This window comes from Carassius carassius, chromosome 36, assembly GCF_963082965.1.
Source record: "Carassius carassius chromosome 36, fCarCar2.1, whole genome shotgun sequence".
Lineage (NCBI taxonomy): Eukaryota > Metazoa > Chordata > Actinopteri > Cypriniformes > Cyprinidae > Carassius > Carassius carassius.
The window spans coordinates 1,450,960-1,467,034 of NC_081790.1; the positions used below are offsets into that span (position 1 = coordinate 1,450,960).

At 38.5% G+C, this 16,075-nt stretch overlaps 1 protein-coding gene across 1 annotated transcript; it reads left to right on the forward strand.

The window, feature by feature from the left end:
- Window positions 1-12,489: 12,489 nt before the first annotated feature.
- LOC132116614 (vitelline membrane outer layer protein 1 homolog) lies at window positions 12,490-15,351 on the forward strand. Its single transcript, XM_059525471.1, has 4 exons — window positions 12,490-12,763; window positions 13,710-13,846; window positions 14,513-14,626; window positions 14,870-15,351. The coding sequence occupies exons 1-4, from the start codon at window positions 12,569-12,571 to the stop codon at window positions 15,051-15,053; spliced, it is 630 nt and encodes a 209-aa protein (XP_059381454.1). The 5' UTR covers window positions 12,490-12,568; the 3' UTR covers window positions 15,054-15,351.
- The last annotated feature ends 724 nt before the right edge of the window (window positions 15,352-16,075 follow it).

Genomic DNA, 16,075 nt, shown 5'->3' on the forward strand with positions numbered 1-16,075 from the left:
TAATAAATGTCAATTAGCACTGCATCATTCATAAATTGTTTGTGGGTTTCATCAGTTCATTCTGCTTTTTTTCAGTTTAGCTGCAGATATAGCCTGGCACGTCTATGAGAGCGAGATCGCTTCTCTTTCAGTGTGAAAACGTCTTCATCTCTATTTAACTTTTCCTCTCCATCAGCGAATGATTCTGAGAGAAAACGTGCCAGATGTCTGTTTGCTAATGAAACAAACTACTTTCATGCATCTGATTATCAGATAAATCTCGTGCTGTTATTTCAAGGTCGTTGTTAATGCTGTGGTTAATTTTACAAGTTTCCTTCGTATATTCGGTTCATCCGCATTGTTTAAAAACATTTATCATTCCATGGATCTGTGCGTATGATTTAGACACTTACATTTCTGCTCCGTCCATGCAATAAACACAGCTGTCGACGGCTCCGGTAACTCCTTCGGTAAGATGCAGAGAGCCATTGACAAACTACAGAAAAGTAAAACTACTTCACGTTAGCATTACTGGCCACGAGTCCTATAGAATAGATCACACGTCAGCTGCGTCAGAGACGAACGGAGCGTGAGCGCAATCCTGTGACAGTCTCAGGCGGTAAACAGTGGAGCGCGTGAAGGACAGATAAGAGGCACGATTCACGAACACTCTTCAAGTTCTCCATTAATTTGTGCGTGTAGTAATTTAATGTGTATACATTTTGAAAGCATTGAATCGCTATAGAAATTGGGATTCATTTGATTCTTAGCATTTTGAATCGATTACTGTCCAAGATCGGCGATTCACGATTCAAAAATCATGTTTCAAGATCGATGCATATGAATCGACAGGGTTTGTTATCGATGCATCGAGAAAACGAGTGAATCGTTACACCCCTACTACCAGGTAAGCAGTTCTTATTTTTTTTCTCCAGATAAAAGTTAAAATTTTGTTTGTCAAAGTACCTACACAACTTTTTAGTTCTCATTACCGAAACATGAGTTTGTGAAGTTTTAAAAAATGTTGCCGGTTTAATTTTTTGATTACTATATACCCCATTATGGTCTAAATATAAAAAGAGAGGGAAAGTTTAGCTAACCCTCATTTAGCTTACACAGTAAGCAAAAATGTTTAAGGTCGCTCATCCTCCGCAACACCATTATCATTCACCGCAACAATTGAAGGCCTGTTGCGGTGGAGATACTCAATGTTTCAGTAATGAGAAAAAGACTTATGAAGGAGGAACGTGCACTATAACTCTTGCTTATTTCAATATAACTTGATATTTGCCTTAAACACTTCTTGAACAGATTGCGTAAACAAAATAGCTATTACAACCCCCCCAGCAGGGCTCACTAATTTTTCATTTTTATGAAGTGCTTCCACAAAAAGGAGTATGAATGCAGTATAGGCCACCTACTATAAATGTAATATTTAATTTATAAATTATTTAATTTTTTACTGTAAAACAATGTATTTCTGTCTTTTTTATAAAATGTTACATTCAATCAAGATGGATATTGTATATTTTGTTACAGGCAAGCATCAGTTGAAAAGAAAAGGGCATCAGCGAAAGACAGGCTTGCAAAGCATAGGGAAAAAATATATAGTAATCCAGTGTTACTTGAGGAGTACAGAAGAAAGGAGAGAGAAAGGTCAGGGGACAGGGCGATAATAGGGAGCAAATATAACTTGGATTAATTGTTTTGACCAACACTTGCACTCATTCCCTCACAGACACATGTACGCGCACAGAAACATAAGTACACACACACACAAACACAAACACACAGTTGCTGACATGCAAATGTGAAGGCTGACATAATTGTACAGTATACACTATATTGTAGATACACACACTCTGTTTCACTAATATCACACACAGACATGTGTGTGTGCGTGCTTACACTCACACACGCATGCACACACACACAAACACACACACACATACACCTACCATTCATAAATGAAAAATTGTGTGCAATTTTGATCATAGTCCAAAGTTTGTTTTTATGTCAGTGCTTACTGCATTTCACCTTTAATTATTTTTTTCTTTTTCAGGTATCGGAAACGTAAAGAAAATGGTAAAATTAAGACTACTCAGGACCTCACAAGTAGACAGCATGAGAGAAAAAATAAATGTGGAAGAAAAATTCGGCAAAATATTACAGAAAAAAAAAGCAAGAGCAAGCACTTCTAGATCTAACCCCAACATCTTCATTAAGTGAGACAGAAAATTCCTTTGGAAATGAAGAAAATAACAGACAGGAACTAGACACAAATAATGAAAGTCTGAACAGAACACCAGCAAAAGAAAGTTTAGACCTGAAAGGGCCAATTGAGGCATCCACCCCCCAGAGAACACAGCCAGTCATTAAAAAAAGAGAGCGGGCATCAAGGACTGTGGCCAAATTAAGAGCAAAACTAAGGTATGTTGAAGAGAAACTTAGGGCAAAGAAAACACAACTGCTGACACTAAACAGAAAAATTAGAAGGCCGGCGGCTAATAGAACAAAAAGTGCAATGCTACCAGCAAATATTTCACAGAGGGTCAGTATCAGAGAGGCTAAAAAGGGACTGATGATCAATAGCAGGCGCAAACAACTTGACAAGGTTGTGAGCATGTTCCTACAACGGGATGATGTCTCAACTATCATAAATGGCAAGTCTGGAGAGATTCGTCGCAAGGGACAAATTTATAGAAAAAGAGCACTCACAGACACCTTGGCAAAACTCCATCAACGCTTCCTTGTTGAACATCCTGAGCAAACAGTGTCCAAAGCTCAGTTCTTTAGATTGAGGCCATTTTGGATTATTAGGCCTAAAGTTAAAGACAGAGAGACGTGTGCATGTAAAGTACATGAGAACATTGGCTTTAAATTAAAAAGAATGCAACAACTGGGTATCATTGAAACATCAAGCCCAGAGGATCTTGTGCAGTCCAGTGTGTGTGACACTGGCAACATGTCCTGCATGTATGGCAGATGTCAAAAATGCATTGAAAAGACCTTACCCACATCCTTAGATCCTCTCACTGAACACTGTCATCTGGCAAGAGTGGGTCACAAGGTCTGTCACTGTAACAAAGACCCTCAAGGATGGATCTACAGAGGAAAGGCAGACAAACCTCATCCATTGAGCGGTTGCTGGCCCTAACAACAGAACACCTTCCAGGTTTTGCCATTCACATGTTTAATGTCAAGAACCAATTTTTGTCATTGAAAGCAATGAAAGATACCCTGGCAGATGATGCTGTTGCTGTGCATGTGGATTACAGCGAAAATTACAGCTGCAAATATGCCAAGGAAATCAAGGACACCCATTTTGGAACTGGGAATGATCAGGTAACCCTCCACACCGGGGTACTCTATCTCAGTAGGGGCAGAGTGGAAGCCTTCGCATCCCTCTCATCATCACATGATGCTGTTACATTTAAATGTTTCTCAGGACCACATGACGATATGTTACATTGAAAAAGTTCTCATCACATGGTTGTATGTTTAACTAGAATGATAAAATGTATACTAATGGTTGTATAATTGTTAGTACTTCAGTGTAGGCTACATGACATGATTCTTAAGAAGAGCATAAGATTGTAACTTGTTAACACAAGGCATGGTACTGCGATGATTACGATAAATGAGAAAATGAAACACTGTTTATGAAATAAATGTTCTTTTAAAAATTGTATGAGTTTTAAATATGTAAAATAGGTTTAGGCATCAAACCCCTTTGTCAACAGTGAATGTGTGAGCTAAATGTCATTTCCGAAACATTGATCCTCATTACCGAAATGGCATTTTCATTACCGCAACATGTATATTTTTTACAAATTAAGCAATAATTATATAATCATACTTTGTTTTAAAATGTATATACATATTATACAACACTGCTTATTTAAGGTCTGCTACATGACAAATGTGTATGGTATCTTTTAGTAAAACAATTAAATAAAAGAAATTGTAAATCATCACGCATGTTTCGGTAATGAGAGAAAATAAGGAAATTACAAAAAATAATAAATATGAAAAAGTAATCTCTCCAGAGTTTTACATAGCTTTGAGCATGAGTAATAAGGGTCTACTTTAACATTAGCCAAAAATACAAATTTTTAACCATATATTTAATGTAATGTCATGTTGCGGTAATGATAATTTTGTATGAAATTCATCTAAAGAATTTAAAAATTATATAGGAAATATTTTTTTAAATCTTCTAAAAATAATGGTTATAGTAAGTTCAGACCTCAATCTTATATGTGCAAAAAGAAAATTGGCTTCAAGGGCATTTTAAAAATTCTGATGCTAGACACCTTCTATATCTGGATTTCATGAGAATCACCCATATGGATCCACATTCACAGTGGGCGAAGTGGAGGATGATCACAGCCTCGTCCAATCACACTGCACAGACATCTCACAGTTAGACCCAGAGCGCAACCCACCAACACCCCTCACAAAGGAGACGACAATGCCAGAGCCCCCCGCAGAAGGGGAGCATCCGTCCACTGTGAGAATTGAGTCTGTGATGACCGCACTCACTTACGCCCCGGAGCTGAAGCCCCTATATAAGTCTGACCAGGGGTGTGAGCCGGCAACAGCCGTCCCTGTGGGAATTTTGGTGGACATTGATACTGGGGAGGATTGGCTAATTGACTGGAACACGGAGGCACTGCTTTCCACCCTACCCCACCCTGATATTGCTACGCTTTCTTCATCGCTGCCGATTTTACCCAGCACTAAGACTGATTCTTCACCTGGTATGAACTGTGAATTATTCTGTGAGATCCCAACCAACCTCACTCTCCTACCGACACTACCAATCCCATCCAATCCTCCAGCCCTTCTTCAGCTGTGTGCCTGCAGCCCTTTGTATTCCCTAGTGATGCCTTCCAGCGATGTAAAGCCTCAGGTCATGCAGTCACCAGCCTCTGTTGAGTCGGTGGATCTTTTGGCTCTGCCTCTGGCCTCTGATCCCTTTGCTCCACCTCGGCCCATCGACCATTCGGTTCCACCATGGCTCCTCCCTCCCTCGGCTCCACCAGAGACCCTCGGCCTTACGACTTGACTGGGTTCCGTTGTCCCTCTGGCTCCACCTTGGTCCGACATCCCTCTGCCTGTGCCACGGACTTACGAGCCCTCTGCTGTGATCTGTCTCTCCACCCCTACGGCTTCGGCGGGCTCCTCCTTCCCTACGGCTCCACCTCAGTCCTCGGTCACGCCAGCTCAGCCTTATTCCTCGGGCACTCAGGCTCCACCTAGGTCTTCAGTGCCAGCGTTGTCGCTTGGTTCAATCAACTCTCCGTCATTGCCCTGGGATCCCCTGATATCAGCTCTGTCTCCTTCGGTCGTCCTGAAGATGTTGTCGGCCATGCGGACAACACCTTGGCTCCTCCCTCCATCGACTCCGCCATGGGCTGTCATTCATGCTGTACTTTGGGGCTGCAACATCAGGCCACAACTTCCATCAGTGCTCCTGTGGTTGCTCCCACCATCTGTGCCACCATGGAATTTCTGCCTGCCCATTCTCACCAGCCCTCTGCCTGCTTCTCCTTTCCAGCCCTTCTCCAACTCCTCGCCCTCCTCCAAAGCCCCCACCATCCCTCCCTTACCTCTTCATTAGCGGCACGAGGTCGCGCCTTCCAGGAGGGGGCGTTATGTCAAGGTTCTGTTTAGTTTCTTCATGGACTTGTGTTTTCATGGACTTGTCATTGGTTTTCTTCAGTCACATGTCTTTTTGTTCAGTTTTCCCGGCATTCTTTAGTTGTCATGGTAATTCATTTAATTTACTCAGGTGTTCATCGTTATGGCCCTTATTTGTCTTGCATTTAAGTTGCTGCTGTGTGATCTTTCATTTGTCTGGTATTGTCTGTGTAATACACAGCTGTCTCGCAGTTTGGCATTCTGTGGATTTATTTAATAAACCTTGTTTCATTTTCATCATTGTCTTCATCCTTGGAATATTCGTGACACAAGGTATCAGGTGCAGTGTTGTGGGTAACGCGTTACAAAGTAACGCGTTACCCCCAATTTCCACCAGATGCGTAACGGCTGCGTTACGGCTCCGCTGCGTGACAGCTCCGTGTTCCATCGTCCGTCAATACCCACCAGGTCCGTATTTGTTGCGGAACGGCTGCGGTCATGACTGACAGCTGACGTCACGATGACCCATGTAATCTCGCGAATTCTGGTGTGATCGCGCGATATGTAGTTTCTATAAACAGAACTACCAAACCAGGAACAGTTTTCCATCCGAAGGAGTATAGGATAGAGAACTTTTCTTTTCTCTTTTCATTTCTTCATCCATCGTGTCAACGGGGTTAAAACTTCAACAAGCCTGTCTCCGCCCATCATGACGTTTTCAAGGTGTAGTGTAGGGAAATATGAGCGCGGTGTATTTTATTTTGAAAATTAAACGGATCTTTTATTTTGTTTCTGGCTGTTCTGTTTTGTCACTCGACTTCCTGTCCTGCGTACTCTGCCCTGTAGTGCTGCGGAGCGCTCCGGCATCCGTCAAAAATAGAAGCTCTGCGTATCTGCTCCGGAGGGCTGCGGATTGCCGGAGTCGGAACGCAGCTGTAACGCATTCAGTGGAAATACACTCATTGACTTTAATGGAAGCCAATTGACTCCGCCACCGTGCCGGATCCGTAACGCAGCCGTTACGCATCTGGTGGAAATTGGGGGTTAGAGTACTCTAATTACTTTTTTCCTGAAATGTGTAACTTAACGCGTTAGTTTCGTGCGTAAGTAATCAGTAACTTCGTTATTTTTTTAAAAAAGTAATCCGTTATTTTAAGGAAAGGAAAATCCCGACTGCAGCCTGCTTTTTGTCAGACAGTAGGCCTAGGTCTACTGTGCCACCTGCGGATGTATCCGCGGAGCCGAAGCTCTCTGATCGTAAACTCAATGTCTGTGATACGTCTGTGCCCTGCGCCTGACCCTGTGTGTGTGTGGGGTTATTTTTTTCGAACTCCCGGCAAGATGGCAGAGAGGACAGCGTTTGGTTTATGGACTGTGTTAAAGCGAATTTAGGCTTGTGACTGTGAGTGACACTTTAATAATTATTAGTTCGGCTTTTAAGCGATTTGTCATTTGCCTGTGTGGCAGTGAAGGATTTAATTCGGTTTGTTATCATTTTTGTTTGACAGGCAGCTGTTAATTTCTGTTAGATCGTTGGCTGGCTGGTTGTTCATCATTTCTAAATGGATTTAAATCTGCAAGCCTGTTTAAGGTTGTATTTACAAGTAAGCATACTTGTACTTTGATAACTGCATTATTTAAAGTTAAAGAAAAATCAGGAGTTATCTTGTGATGCTCATAATATACAGTGGCCTAGGCTACCTGGGCTGGGTAGGTGCGAATTTTGATTAATAATATGTTCTGTGATAATAAATAAATAAAACGCCATGTGGAATAGCCTATTGCTGACTGTCTTTCCTGTTATTGTTATCCTGCAGTGTTAATTTAGTCGGATGACTGACGTTATTCATTGTCGGGAGTCACGACTTCTAGGTGCATTTAAAGGGGCCGGGGGCTGTGTCTGTCATGTGTGAGCCGCTGCAAACGGCTTTTAATTTTTGGTAACGCATGAGTACTCTAACGCGTTACTTTTATGAATAGGTAACGCTGTATCATAACTGATTACTTTTAATTGATGATGGTAACGTTGTAACCTAACTAACTACTTTCCAAAGTAACTATACCCAACACTGATCAGGTGTATATAATTTCTTCTTTCAGATGAATCCAATCAAAGTTATCTTGGCTATTCCAAGCGTTATCATTGCAGTCAGCGGGTTCTGTTCAGCAGTCAATAAGTCGTCAAATAAAATGCATGCAACCATAATAAAACAGGCAAGAAACCTACCTGCGAAGCTACAGTACTGTTAAACATTTTTAGTACTTGTTTTAAAAAATGCTGTGAAATGAGGATTCTGTCATAAATTATGTCATAAACAGATTTTCTTTATCAATTAACTTCTATCAGCTAAATTAAATCAACTTTTGATGTGAGCATCCTTTGCATTTAAAAGAGCTTTTCAGGAGCTTTGCATGACTTTCTTGAAGCATCTTGGAGACGTCTCCACAGTTCTTCTGGATTGAGTCTGTCTCAGTTTGTTTGGTTTCTTCATGTCATTCCAGACAGACTGATGATGACCAGATCACATCTCTGTGTGGAGCTCTGGCTGTTGTCAAACTCCTTGTGCAAACAAAAATCTCTCTGGATTTTTACAATTAATGGAAAAATTAATGTTTGGAAATGTAAACTGATATTTCCTACTGACACACTACAGCAAAAGAGAATTTCTATGAATATATTTCGATACAGCACTCTGTGAACAGCCAGCCCTTTCAGAAATGACCTTCTGTGGCTTACCCTCCTTGTGGAGGGTGTTGATGATCGTCTTCTGGACAACTGTCAAGTCAGTAGTCTTTCCCATAATTTTTGTTGCATGTTCTAAACTAGCCCAGGAGATACCAAGTATTTATATGCAAAATTAATCAAACTAATAAGCTCAAAGTGGAATATTTGAATTTTTTGATATACTGATTTTTTTATTTTCCTAAGCCGTGAGTCGTAATCATCCGAATTAAAACAAAAAAACTCTTGAAATAATTCCGTTTGTGTGCAATGAATCTAGAATATAAGAAACTTTTCCATGATATTAACATTTTTTAAGATGTACCTGTAGTTGCAGTTTTTCTGAGGCTTTTTTTTAATAAGAAATATGTTGTGATATAAATTTTGGTCATATTGTCCAGCCCTAATATCATCTAATCATCCACATGAGATATTTGTGACTGGAACCAGATGATTGGTGCTTGGGGCTATATTTTTGATGTTATTGTTTTTAAGTTTCATCAGCTGGACACGGAAGAGCATGACCTGGGAAGAGGAGAGTCATGTCACCGCACTGCTCTCATTTCATGAACTCAAGCTGGTGTTCAGTGTTGATTTCTGCTGTTTATTATTTAATATTAATTTTCAGACAGATATTTATTAATTTAACTCATCACTCAAAGATGTTTCAATCAAAGGGCACATGCTTTTACTGGCAATGATCAGAGGTGATTGTGTTAACATGCAGATCACTGACTTTAATAAAAGAAGACTTATTCAGCAGTCAAAAAAATCCATCATAATATTTAAATTATCATTGTAAGAAAGATACTCATAGGTTGGAAACGAAAAGAGGGAAAGTAAATGATGACTGAATTTACATTGTTAGTCGAACTATTTCTTACTTTCAAGCACTGTTATTTACGTCAGGAAAATTAAATGTAAGTAAACCTGTAAGTAAATGCCCAGCATTTATTTTAGGGTCAGTCTAATATTCCCTGTTACCTTATATTTCTTTTTAAACTCATTAAAAATAAAGAAGCAACTCAACTTTCTAGAAGCACATTAAAGTAAAACACTTTGCATGGTCACTAACGGTCAAATACAGGCCTACAGATATTTTTGTTGGATCAGTGTTTGTATTTTTGCATGTTCACATGCAGGTTATCTCCGAGCGCTCGGTGCTCCTGGTCACTGATTGGTTAGAACCAGGATATCACAACAGTGAAGAACCATATAAATGCATTCTGAAGTTTTAGAAATAACTCCATCAGTATTTTTGGTCGATTTCATCAATCTTCAGCAATGCATCACTTTCTTTCTTTACTGTTAGTCATTATTGGGCTACATTTGAGCGTTCAGTCCACATCAGTGCTGACTGTGCCGAATGGGGTCTGTTGGGAGACATGGGATGAAATAAAAATGTGTAAAAGTGGAACATATGACATAGGGTTTAGTCTAAAGGTAAGTCGGGTAATGACTGGATTATGGTAATATGGGGGTTTCATAGTGATTAAACATGTAATTGGGTATTCACGGTTCAGTCACTGTTAGTAATGAACTGCATCTGCTTAAGATTACCTTAAGTACCTGCTTAATACTAAAGAACATGAAGTCACTGTGGGTTGTGTTCAACTTAACTCTGACACATTGCTTGTGGCTCCATCTTTCAAATGGAGAATTGTCATGTTGTTTGTTTTTAAGGTGTATAGACCGCCCTCTGTTGTTGGGGATGATAACAGAGTACTCAGTGGGATTCGTCTTTACTGTACCAGCCTATCGAATCTCTTTACGGGCTCATATGTGGACTACAGACAGTCAGTTCAGTCAGAAGTAGACCGGTAAAGCGCTCAAATTCCAAGTAATAAAACTAACTATAGCAGGTTGTATTAAGAATTCTTACATTAATACTTAGGAGCAGCTTCTTCATAAGCTAGCAAATAAAAGTATTTTCTTGAAAATAATAACTGATTTGATCATTAAAATTGTGTTTGTCCACAGCTCCGGTCAGTGGATATTAAATGGACTGGATGGATCTTGTTCTTGTGTGTCCTTGTTAACTGCTTTTCAGCTAAGATTTGAAGACGGCATGATCACAAACATCAAGTGAGTGCTAGTATAAGTTTTTTTTTTTTAAACCTGTATGACTTCATCTGAGCGTGGCTGTGACTGTGCACAAGACTGCAGATGATCACATAACTGACGTTCAGAACAACAGCATGATTGTGAAATTGTTTTTATACAACAGTTCGATAAACAATAAGTTAGAGGGGTCATGATTTGCTTTTTTGCCTAGCAATGATGAAGTATGTATTTATCTGTTCATGCAAGCAATCCTTTGCCAATCTCTATTACATAATAAAGAGGATAAAGTAGAAAACAAATCATTTTGGTTTTATTGAAAGCTGTTTTGGGGCTAACGAGAAAGTGTCGAAGGGCCAATTCACCCCAAAATGAAAATTCTGATATAATTTACTCACCTTCAAGAGTGATGGTAGCCATTGAAAAAATAAAATAAATCAGTGGCTACCATCAACTGTTTTCTCGCCAACATTCTTCAGAATGAAGAAGAAGAAATAAATGCAGATTTGGAACAACATGGATGCATGACAGAAGCACTCTGACATTAATAGTGCTCCTCAATCCAGGCAAAATCATAACAAAAATCAAAAAAAGCAAAATCACATAAACCCGTTTCCACTTCCCACTGCTCACAATTTTTTTATATATATATATATTTTGTTAGTACTGGTTATTTTATGAATTTTCTCCAGATTCAAATGCAGTCGAGAGCAAGTGCTAGAGGGTGATGGCAGAAGCAGGTGCGAGTGGAGTGGCTGGAGTCAAAAGTGTGAGGGAATAGGAATTTGTGGTATCAGTACACTTAAGGCACGGCCACAGGGAAACCGAAACTACAACGTTCTCAAAAACGTGCGCATGTATTGCTGCAGTTAAGGTGATGTGATCGCACGTCGCACACACTCAGATGACAAAGCAACTTCACTTAAAACACTGTTTGTCTGTTTGTTTGATTACACAACAGAAGTGCTAGCTGAGCTGAGTTCTGTTTTCTTTCAGGTGTAAGAGGACGACCAGAAATGTGAGACGGATCGATCACCATACTATGATGAACCAGCATTAACTGCATTATACAGTATAGTTTAATGTGCAGTCCGCTGATCATAAAGTTTACTAGACAGCCTCTCACTTATCACACAGCCATTTATAAAAATATGTATAATGAAATAATGTTTTGAGTATTAATTTATTTCATGTAAGTCTTTAGCTTGAACAAATATCAGCATTAACGTTTCTTTCTAAGAAGCACCATGCAGTTTCACAGCCTTTACTGTAACATCTTACTGTACATAAAATTTTGATTACATTAGTATATATGGCAGATGTTTCTATACAAGCTTACATTGCATTCAAAGTAATCATAATATCATACATGCATCATGTAGCAGTGTATTAAAATGTATTCAGTTAGCCTGAAATGGCACAATGCACTCCATTCATTGACAATAATGTCTTACAAAAATGTTCATGGAAAGGGATGCAAAAATTTATACAAACAACATTTTAATATTTGAGGCATTCTTGTTTGAGCAGGACATCTATGTCTAAGAATTAACATAATCTTTGAAGGACAGAAATACCGTCTTATATTTTATTTCGCCCTTATATAATGCGCTTCCCACTAAACTCACTGAAATTGTTAACATTTAAATGTATCTTTGCAATGTAATTTACAATAACTTTAATTTCTGTAGAAGTCCAAAGCATAAGAGTCTTTACAATATATATTTAAAGTATTTCTATTAACTACTATGATATCAAAATAATAATAATAATACATTGAATACAAATGCCAAGCAATGCAGTTTTAAATGAGCTAAACTTTGTCTGAGTGACATTTGACCTATTTTGTGTTTGTGTTATTGTGTGTTTACATGCAGGTCATTCACTTTAATATCTAAGTATATCTGTATTTCTGTGCCACAGTTTTGCATTATTGTCTTGAATCAGAGAATCATAATATTGATCAAAACTTATGTCTTGAGCGAATGGTCAGTTTACTTTTGGAGAGAGGTTCTGTTTGTTGTGCTGGTTGGACTTGGATCCAGCTGTTGGTGGAGGGTCAATGTCCTACATTGAGCTGTGTGACGAACCAACACACACACACACACACACACATCTATTCCGATCTCCAGCAGGAGACATAAAGACGGCTCTCAAACCATGTACAAGTTTCTTTCTCTGGTTTCACTGCTGGCTGTTTTCGGGCAGTATGTGATCGCAGGAGGACGCTTCGAGCGAACCATCAGCAGACCTTTTGGGTCGGTGCTGAAGGTCCATAATGGGATGCGATGGGGCACGTGGGGTCAGAAAGAAATGTGTCCAACTGGAATGTACACCACAGGTTTTAGTCTTAAGGTGAGTACCTATTACCAGTATACAGTTTAGTGGTTGGTAACCAAAACTGACTATTTACTTATTTAATGTTTCTGATCTAATTGATTATTGTGAAGTTTTCACCTAATGCCATCTAAAGCATGCAGACTATAGGTCATGTTAAAGTTATATATATATATATATATATATATATATATATATATAATATATAACCAATAGTGAATTCTACAGTAACACACTATATGATATTATTATAATATGGTATGTGTGCGATATTTTTATCATGGCACCGATACACAGCATCTAAAAGTGATTTATTTTTCACAGCAACAAAATATTTGTTGAGATATTTGCGGACCAGAAATGTTAGATCTTTCAATCAATAATTTTTTTTTATTGTTATTATTATTTGGCTACATTTGACCCTTTTTCTTGCCATGAAAATAGCCATGGTAGCTTTATAAACACCAAAACATCATAAATTAAAACAAAACAAAACATATAGATTTCATAATCCTCAGTATCTTAACTTCAATTGACAACTATTACATGTATATCCAACTTCGCCAACATACATACTGTATACTGATACATAAAAAATATACCAAAACTCAACTCATTTATTTGAGTAAAACACCATATGTAAAATATCCTTTCACACAGCTACAAACTAGTGCTATTTTAGTATAATAGATATAGTTTTATGGTATTTATGTATTTCGTTTTAATTTGTTAGGTTTTCAGTTTTCATTTAGATGTTATGTTAGGTTTTAGTTATTTCTAATTGTGTAATTTTAGTACTGAAACTTAATAGAAATGAGAAATATTTCCTAAAAGTGTAACTGTTTGACTGATTTCATTTGAGTTAATGTAAGTTCTTAGTTTTTGTTTTAGTTAACCATAATAACATCAACTGCTCAGTGTGATTATAAACCATTAAGTTATTAGTGCTGTTGTTTTTCTGAAGGTGGCAGGTAAATGGGAATCTCTGCTGGTTGGTGATAACACAGCGCTCAATGGGATTCGTCTTCACTGCATCAACCCGTCCAAAGGCTCATCGGGCCCATACGAGGACTACGCCACAGTTCAGTCCGACGTAGGAAGGTGAAGAGTTTGAACTGGATGTAATACAGATGCTCTGTTCCAAAACCTAGTGAGCTGTCTATACAGAGAGCATCTTTTGACAGACTTGCTGCCTATGTAGAGCGCATCAAATCAGCCACTAATGAGGATCATTTCAATTAGATGCACCCATGTGCAAGACAGCATATTCGTATTTCGAACAGAGCTGGCATCATCAAAGTGTTTTGCTATCTTTTTTAAGCTGGATTTTTTATCTTAAGTATCTGTGCCTCATTATTGTAGTACATTATAAAATCATAACGTATTGAATGTAAACTATAATTTTAATTCGAATTATTAAATGGATGTAACTTTATTGGGACAATAAAGCCCTCGACACACCTACTTTAACCTTTCCCAATTCTTTATTTTCAGCGATTATTTCCTTAATTTTTATAGAAAATAATGGCCATTCCCATGTGATATTGAAAATATACACCTAGCCATGTACGTCACAGGGACTGTTGTTAGATAACCGTGTTTTGACTTTTGACTAGCCCAATCACAAGTTAGTGGGCGGATTAGTTTAAATAGCCTCTGTCAACATGGTGGGCTATTTGCACTTTGTGAAAATGGACACTCCATATTTATTAAACTAACAAATAACTGGTTATACCACTAACGTTCCTTATCACGTTCTTTCCTTAGCTGGGGTAAATGGTCAGATATCAAATGGTGCTCAAGTGGATTTCTGACATCTTTTCAGCTGAGAGTGGAACCCTACCAAGGGACCTGGGACGACACGGCCGCAAACAATATCAGGTGATGAACTTATTTAACTTGTGGCAACCAGTTTTTCTAAAGCCGCAGGATTCTGAAGCAAGAATGTTGTTTTCACAGCATCCCATAACAAGCTGTATAAACACACCACTGAATGAGATTCATCTGACATGGATATGAAGTCACCTGGTCAAGCGTTTATAGTTATTGAAATGCTTAGAGATGCACAGTTGTACTCATAGGCTAGCTCTGGTTGTGATTATTGTGTGGTCATTGTATTTCCAGGTTTAACTGCAGTGGAAATTCAGAAATGCTGCAGGGATCCGGGATGTCGTGGGGCGAATGGGGCGACTGGAGTGAGAAGTGTGGAGGAAAGGGAATCTGTGGCATCGAAACGATGGTTGAGCAGCCGCAGGGAGTCGGAGACGACACGGCCCTCAATGATGTGCGCATGTACTGCTGTGATTGAACTGATTGGTTGTTTCAGAAACAAATCATTTGGTGGAATTGTTTAATGCATCATCAGTAAACCTACCTTCAAGTAGTGCTTAGCTAGTTGGGCAGATCTAAGAGTAAGAGACTTCTTCCCATTCACATTTAAAGGACAACAGCAACTGCATAGATCTTGAACATACTGAAGAATTTACTTATGTATTCCTCAGGTTTGTCATGAGATAAGTTTTGTGACTAGTATTCAATTTCTATAAAGTTACTACTTGTGATTTTTTGAACGGATATCATTAAAAGGGTGAAAGATGATGAATTTATTTAATGTCTCCTCATGGGTCAGTTCTTACCTGTGTTAACTTAAAAAACTAGTAAAATAAAAAAATCTGTAATTTTACTCACTTGATTTTGTTTATGTGAAATAGTGCTTAAGCGGTTTTGGCCAGAAGGAACTGGGCAGATCTAAAATAGATTTTTTTTTTTTATCATTCATATTTAAAAAAAGGCAACAACAGCATCTAATTTTAAAAGATCCTGAACATAAATAATTTACTTGTGTTTTCCTCCAGTTTGTTATAAGACTATTTTTGTGAATAGCTGTCAGTTTAGTAAACACATTTCTATTAAGTTACTTTATGTGAATCTGTGAATGGATATAATTTAAAGATTAATAATTATTTATTGAGAGTCTTTATGGGTAACGTTAAGTTCTTAGGAATTTACTGTTCTCTTCAACTTAGATGGATAGTCCTCTTAAATAAAAAAGTCATTTTTACTCACCTCGGTGTCCCGATCTAAAGCAGTAGGCTATGACCTTATTTTTCCAAAAACGCAGCGAGACTTTTAAAAATGTCCTACTCGCGCTCGATCATATAATATGCTATAAGAACTGTCCTCTTTAAGCTTTGAAGAAAGGATGCAAACGCCTCATACACTCCGTTGCTCCTCGTGCTGTTAGACCATAGACTGTGTGTTAGACACTGGTTCTCTGAAGTTGTCCGTTAACGCGAGCACTGATTTTAAAAAAAATGGGCGCTAATTTTT

Bases quoted from the DNA above. Each gene is read 5' to 3' on its own strand.
- LOC132116614 (XM_059525471.1), top strand. From the start codon at position 12,569: ATGTACAAGTTTCTTTCTCTGGTTTCACTGCTGGCTGTTTTCGGGCAG. The intron at 13,847-14,512 runs GTGAAGAGTTTG...TTCTTTCCTTAG, and splicing joins GTTCAGTCCGACGTAGGAAG to CTGGGGTAAATGGTCAGATA. The intron at 14,627-14,869 runs GTGATGAACTTA...TTGTATTTCCAG, and splicing joins ACGGCCGCAAACAATATCAG to GTTTAACTGCAGTGGAAATT.